The sequence below is a fragment of the Mixophyes fleayi genome, chromosome 6, assembly GCF_038048845.1.
Source record: "Mixophyes fleayi isolate aMixFle1 chromosome 6, aMixFle1.hap1, whole genome shotgun sequence".
In the NCBI taxonomy this organism is placed as follows: Eukaryota; Metazoa; Chordata; class Amphibia; order Anura; family Limnodynastidae; genus Mixophyes; species Mixophyes fleayi.
This window is the reverse complement of record NC_134407.1, coordinates 224,553,316-224,561,109: the sequence shown is the minus strand read 5'-3', so window position 1 is coordinate 224,561,109 and position 7,794 is coordinate 224,553,316. Positions and strand designations below refer to the sequence as shown.

The window sequence follows — 7,794 nt, the reverse complement described above, 5'->3', positions numbered from 1 at the left end:
ATTATTTGTTTACAAAGTGTACTGGCCACACGCTCTGTTTCTTACAAGAACATCTGTAAGTTAGTCTTCAGATTGAAGACCCTATTATAAATGTTTACAATTTAAATGTTATTGTTATTTCTGCATCTGCAGACATGCACAATATCATATGCACGGATTTCCTCTTTTAGAGGGTAGTTTTTATATTATTCCACTGTTAGAGGGTTATTTGAGTTTTTTTGTATTGTTATTTATATTGGTTATAATAAAATACTATTTTCACTTTAGACAAAGCCCACCTTCTTTTATTGTAATACACTTATTTACTACGTTTTGGTTTCTTGGCGCACCTGGTTTTGTATATATTTAGTTGGTATAGCTGCTGCAGCGCCTCTTTCCTGTGGGCTGGCTGGTGCCTCCTGACCGCTTACTATGGATCAGGACTGCTGGGTAGCGGGCAGAGCGTTGACACAGAGATGCGTTCAATACAGGACAGCCGGGGAGCGGATTAGAGTGTAAGCTCTTATCTGTTGGTCACAGGATACAGCCGGTGGAAAATGATACATTACATGGTAAAACAGAGCTCCTTTTATACAGATGTTGTTGTTGTCAGCGGGTAGCCCAGCCCCATAATTCAATCAGGCACCAGAACGTTTGATATTACATCAGGTAGTTTTACATCAGAATGTGATATTTCTCTAGATGTGGAGTTAACACAATTTCAACAAAAATTACATAAATTTCCTAAATTAACTGCTTGTTGCATCATTTATGTAGTTCGTCTATCTTGCATTTAACACAGTTTAACTTTCACATCAGCCTATGACTGCCTCAGATTTGCTGTCTACATTGTTAGGAGGTTTCCTGTCCCTCTAACAAGACGTGACAACAGATAATGAACTCCTGCTGTCCCTTCTGGCTAAGGCAGGTCTTTGTCACTTGTGAGATGAAAAGACTTATTTAGCAGTTCCTGCTTTCAGCAATACAGACTTCCTCTAACCTGGCATAATACATTAGAAATCAATACATTTCCTATACCGAAATACACACAATGTAAAAAAAATATCAGTACATTTGCAATGATATACAGCGGTACCTTGCACCCTTAATTAAAATAAGTATCTACAATCAGTTATTCCTATGTGATCCAGCCACACAGAGTTTCTTCCATAACCGATAATCAAGATACTTTATATTAGCCACAATGTTATGTAGATCTTTCAAATCTGAAGGGTGCCCCTGGTAGCCATAGCTGCAGCTATATGCGCTACGTCCTGTCCTGCCTAGCTGGTGGATACAGGCAACCAATACCAGAGGATCCCCCCCCCCGAATACATGGGTGTTTAACACAGTCATGATGTGCAGTGGACACTAGTGTGTACTTGGTGAAACAACAATAATGTTGTGTGCCAGGCCATCTTAGTTTAAACCAAACTTAATCTCTATTTAACCTCTCTCCTCCAGCACAGAAAAACGTATGGTTCTAAAACGCCTTCTCCTCCTGCAGATGTTAGTGCTATCGCCTTATTCCGTCTCACTCCTGCACAGAACTTATAAACTGACAGCAAATTACAAACCAGCCGGTTCTGCTGGGAGCAGTAGTTCCCCAGACACAGACCGTAGGTGCATCACCCCGTGCTCTTCAAAATATTACATCTCACCAAGTTGCAGGCATGCAGACGGACAATTACAGATCCTCAGGATCTCCATCCCACTCTCCGGGGACTCCTCTGCAGTCCCGTCTCCATACCAGGCGCACTTCCCAAATAGCCACGCTGCACCGCGCAGCGACCCCTCCTCATGGTATGAGGGTCTTTAAAAGGCAGGCTACTTCATGGGGTACCTGGTGGATGGCGCTCTCAGACTCTCCCTGTAGTGCCAACCTGGGTCTGCTGTGGCGATCTTAGTCAATTATGTTAACCCTTTATATCGGTCTTTAGACACCTTAATGGAGTCGCCTTCACTTGTGACCTTGGGGCATCTGCCACAATTCCATCTTGTGCCAGGGGTCTGGGACCTCCCTCCTACCTCCTGGTTCCCAGCATCTCAATATGGGTGCCTCTCTCCAAATTGCAAGGAAACCAGACTCTGGTCCCCCAAGTGTGGCTTACATAGACGATGGCACTAAACCTAAGCTCGCCCCGGATGGCGCTGCTGTCCCCGTCATTAGCGACATGCTACATGAGGCACAAACATCACTATGCTAGGATACCCCCCCCCCCCCCCCGCCAATGGTGACCTCGCCTGCGCCACGTTTACTGATATGCTGTGTCAGAATAATGTACCAGCATGGTCTTTATCACTGATCCTTTTAAGCTTTACTTTTATAGTTTCTGCAAAAAGTTGGATGTTTTATTACTCTTAGGGGTAGAGTTGGTAAAACTTTTACAATGTGTAATATCTCCACTTTTTCTTTTTAGAAATGTTTGAGAATTTACCCTTAGTTTTCTTTTACTGTCTTTCCTCTTTCTCTTATATATTCTCCTGAAAACATGTTGTTTATATACTGATATGTTTCTGTTAATTTGTTTCCTACAGATGTTTATGAGGCCAATACTACTGAAGCTACATTTCACAATTCAACCTGTTCACCTCATTCTCTAAACAAAAAGAAATGTCTGGAAATACATATATCATGCGAGATGCCGAGAGAGTCTGTGAGAAATTTGACAGAGGAATCAACTTCATGTGGAGGAGGAAGCCTGACAGACACTGACATTTATACACCCACAGATCATACACAATATACATCTACTGATATTAAGGAGGAATCAGTCTCATGTGATGGAGGAAACCTCACAGACACTGACATTTATATACCCACAGATCATACACAATATACATCTACTGATATTAAGGAGGAATCAGCCTCATGTGATGGAGGAAACCTCACAGATACTGACATTTATACACCCACAGATCATACACAATATACATCTACTGATATTAAGGAGGAATCAGCCTCATGTGATGGAGGAAACCTCACAGATACTGACATTTATACACCCACAGATCATACACAATATCCAGCTACTCAAATTAAGGATAAACCAGTTTCCTGTGAGGAAGAAAACCCCATTAACATTTATACACCCACAGATCATACACAATATCCAGCTACTCAAATTAAAGAGGAATTACTCTCATGTGAAGGAGGAAACTTCACTGCCACTGATGTTTGTCCACCAACAGATTGTACACCGTATGCATCTACTCTTAGTAAGGAAAACCCATTTTTATGTGAAAGAAGACACCTAAAACACACTGACATTTATACACCCACCGATCATACACAAAATAACACTCCACACAAAAATAAATTGAAGAAAAATACATTTATGTGCCTTGAATGTGGTAAAAAATGTAGTAAAAAGTTAGCCCTTATTGCACATCAGAAAATTCACACAGGAATGTATAGATGCTCTGAATGTGGAAAATGTTTTGCCTCCAACTTCCACCTTGTTGTACATCGAAGAACTCACACAGGAGAGAAGCCATTTGAGTGCTCTGAATGTGGGAAATGTTTTGCTAATACGCCCAACCTTAGTGCACATCAAAAAACTCATACAGGAGAAAACCACATGCATGCTCTGAATGTGGGAAATCTTTTACTGCCAAGGCGTGTCTTGTTTTGCATGAGAGAACTCATACAGGCGAGAAACCATATGCGTGCTCTGAATGTGGGAAATCTTTTACTGCCAAGGCGTGTCTTGTTTTGCATAAGAGATCTCATACAGGAGAAAAACCACATGTGTGCTCTGAATGTAAGAAAAGTTTTCGGAGCAATTGCCGACTTCTCGAACATCAAAGAATTCATACAGGAGAGAAGCCGTACGTATGTTCTGAATGTGGGAAAGGTTTTAATGTCAAGTACGCACTTGTTGTACATTCAAGAATTCATACCGGAGAGAAGCCATATGTATGCTCTGAATGTGGGAAGTGTTTTTTTAATAGGTCCGCACTTACTAAACATGAGAGAGTCCACAATGAAGAGAAACAGTATGTTTGCTCTGATTGTGGGAAACGTTTTATATGTTGGACAACCTTTGTCAAACATGAGAGAATTCACACAGGAATAAATCCCTATGTGTGCTCTGAATGTGGGAAATCCTTCACTAGCAAGGCTTATCTCGTTACGCATAGGAGAACTCATACAGGCGAGAAACCATACGAGTGCAGTGAATGTGGGAAATCTTTTACCTATAAGTCATATCTGGTTATTCATGAGAGAACTCATACAGGAGAAATACCACATGTGTGCTCTGAATGTAAGAAAAGTTTTCCGAACAATTATCAACTTCTCGTACATCAAAGAACTCATACAGGAGAGAAGCCATACGTATGCTCTGAATGTGGGAAAAGTTTTAGTGTCAAGAGCTCACTTAATTCACATGCAAGGATTCACACCGGAGAGAAGCCGTATGTATGTTCTGAATGTAAGAAGTGTTTTATTACTAAATCAGAACTCACAAGGCATAAGAAAATCCATACAGGTGAGAAACCTCACGTATGTGGTGACCGAGAGACGGTTTAGTAATCCCTTGTCTGTGAATAGACATCGAAGAAGACACAGAGGAAAGAAATACTGTAAATATGGAAGTTAATTTAACAATGAATCAACACTAGTTATACAAAAGAATGTGGGTATAAGTAAAATATCTGTATACACAGAATCCACCACCTACCTGTATGTGCCTTGTTAAAAAGTAGTATTTATATGTCTAAATGAAAACCATCATGAATCAGTTAGAAAATGTTTATTAATATGTAACAAAGTATTTGTGTGTCACACTGTTTAAAGCCCTCTATAATAGGTCTTGTTTTATAAGAGGACGAAATCTCACCTCCTCCGACTCACCCCAGACAAGAGATGCTAATGGCGTTCCATGCAGCCATATGTTCCTCCTTTGACAGCCTCCTACTCCATATCAAACTTCTCACCGGGATATATCACTGATGCAGGGCTGGATGTCCACAGTAGAAGCAACCTGCATGCAAACTGTATCGATGAGAATGCCATATACCCTGGTTGGGGAACAAATTGCCCGAACCATGTGGCTGCTCTCTGGGATGAATGGCATGGTGTGGAGTGGGATATTGTTACAGGTTATTCGTAGAATACACACATGTTGACCTGTAAACAAGCACTAGAGAAACGAACATCAGGGAGTAAATGTATCAAACAGTTTTCCGGCTGGTTTGAAAAGTGGAGATGTTGCCTATAGCAACCAATCGAATTCTAGCTGTCATTTTGTAAAATGTACTAAATAAATGACAACTAGAATCTGATTGGTGTTTCAAACACGCCAGAAAACTCAGCTTGATACATTTACCCCCAGGTGTATGAATAATGTTGGTATGATGTAAGTTTATAGTATTGAAGTTGAGTCTAAGCCCAATACAACAATTTGTCTGACGTCTGTGGAGATTTAATGAGTGAACCCGGTAAAGCTAGACTTGAACATCCACCGTCACAGGACTGATCTTGATCATTATCTCTCTGATTAGATTTCCGTTTCAAGTAGAGAACAGTTTGCTTGAAATCTAGAGCGGGAATAATACAGGATACATCACTTTTGTTCATTGGAATCCAATACCTTATCCAAAATAAATTCATCATTGTGATACATAAATAACAGGGTGAACCTGATGCATAATGTTAGATTATATAGGTTTGAAAGTCATACTCTACTCACCTCTGACTCTTGACAACCATCTACCATGTTCTACTGAGAGCTCACAATTATTATTGTCTATGTGTTTGCTGTGAGATGACATTAATTGCTTAATTAATTGCTGCAATAAAGTTGATTGGAAATCATATTGGTACTTGGAAGTCTTCTGTTCACCTGAATCACACAAAATCTTACACATAGAAGGAGATAAAGTTTAAGCACTGAAGAGGATGGTCTAACTATGAGCAATCAGCCAATTTGGGTGATATACATCCTAAATTACGATTCTTAGGATACTGGATCCCCCACTTAATTAATATTTAGTGGGGCAGCAAAGTATGTGCTTGACGTTTATATCTTATTTGGCATTAATAAGCTTTAGTCCTTAATAAATAACCATTGGTTTGTGATCTCCTATGGAGGCTTGTGGTCATTGGTACCGCAGCACCTGAAAGGCCAGCAAGAAGTGATCATGGATGATACCCATAATTAGTGAAAATTGTCATTTAGTGGAACTGCATGGCGTTATTATATGTAAATTCAGCAGTTGGAAGAAGTTCAACCAAATCATTTTGGGAATACAACATAAATTCATAAACACTGATGCAAACGTTGATCAACTCTTTCTGGCTGTTTGGGGTGATAAGATTCACAGACATACAGGAAGCTTCCAACTGTGTCCTCTGTCAGAAACCAGAGATTCTGGACATCCGTGCAACCTGAAGATGTGTCTGAGGAACATGTGAGCAGTTTGAGGTGCTGATGGTAGAGAATGGTCTACATCCACACAGATCATTCTTATAGATTCAGATTCAGTAATAAAGTCTATAGAGATCGGTTTCCATGGGCCAGAGGGATTGTGTTGTGTTTGCAAAAGGCCTTCAGGTCACAAAAGACTCGCTGTAGTTTGACGCAATTTAGACAAGAGAATAAACACTGGCAACATTTAGGGTCATCAATAGTGCCTGGATATCAGATGTAGAGTTCTGATTCTTCCTGGATCCCCGGCAATTCTGGAGTTCTGATATTGCTGCATAATCTTGTATCACAGAACAGAAGTAGGAACAAACAGACAAGAAAGTCTAGTAACACAAATTGTTCCCAAAAAATTCATACATGGGGCCTGAATCATTAAGGCACATAGCTGCATGCAGTAGTAAAACTCCACAAAAATAGGTTCTCAAGACACCTTCCTTGACTACGGGTGTATTTTCCCGCTCTGCTGTAGTACATAGGACTCTGCAGAATACGTATGTACCTTTCAGCTCCTGTAGCAGCCTGGATGCCGGACCTACCTGCTTTTAATTAATTTTATAAAGTATGGTGTATCCCCTCCTAACGATTTTAACCATTGTGCTTCCAGGGCCCCCCCTGCCATACTGACTGGTCAGCACGGGGCTGGATTCCATAGGAAGTTGGGGTCTTAAAAAAAAAAAAAAAAAAAAATGCTTCCCCACCCTAGGGGTATCCTGAACGAACTAGGGCTCTTCCCACACCCTGGACAGTGAGTGTGCGGTAATTAAACTAAATTCATTCACTTTAACACTCTTTTAGTTTGTGGAACTATAGGTTCCGGGAAGCAAAGGCTGCCATTAAGAGTCTGGGCATGCTGGCACTTTTAGAACCACAAGTGCCAGCTTGCCCTGACACCAAGGGCTTGATGAGCCATGTATTGCCCCAAAATAAAATTTAAATAAACCACACACCTCATTCATACAACATTATTTTATTAATAATAAAAAAAAAACTCAGATATACTTACCAACAACTGTTTTCTTCATCTGTAAGGGACTCAATCTTGTAAATTTTAAATCAAATAGGCTTGTGTTCATAATAAAGCCCAAAACATTTCAGGTTCTGTAGCTGACCAAAAAAATGCATCCAATATCCTGTAGATATCCATAAAAATCAACCCCAAAAAATATTCCACAGGTTGTGGGCAAAAAATCTTTTCTTGATGCTTGCATAACCCGAAATAATCCTCAGGAACTGGCTTGGAAAAAAAATAAACCATTAAGACGATGCAAACTTTGTTCCTCTATGGAGGTAGAACTGCTGCATAATGAAATCTGAAAGACGCAAGGTCTATTTATAACCTGGGGGTTTCCCACACTGCAGCCTTTTTATTTTTTAACAAGAA

At 40.2% G+C, this 7,794-nt stretch overlaps 1 protein-coding gene and 1 pseudogene across 1 annotated transcript in view; both read left to right on the top strand.

Annotated features, from left to right (window-relative positions):
- The window catches only part of LOC142160090 (uncharacterized), a 344,815-nt pseudogene that overhangs the window by 131,086 nt on the left and 205,935 nt on the right, over positions 1–7,794 (top strand).
- Positions 1–7,794, top strand: part of LOC142160653 (uncharacterized) — a 36,702-nt gene that overhangs the window by 14,461 nt on the left and 14,447 nt on the right. The window contains 2 exon segments of the mRNA XM_075215514.1: positions 2,518–3,552; positions 3,555–4,507. Of these exon segments, the coding sequence (XP_075071615.1) occupies positions 2,518–3,552; positions 3,555–4,507 (1,988 nt within the window).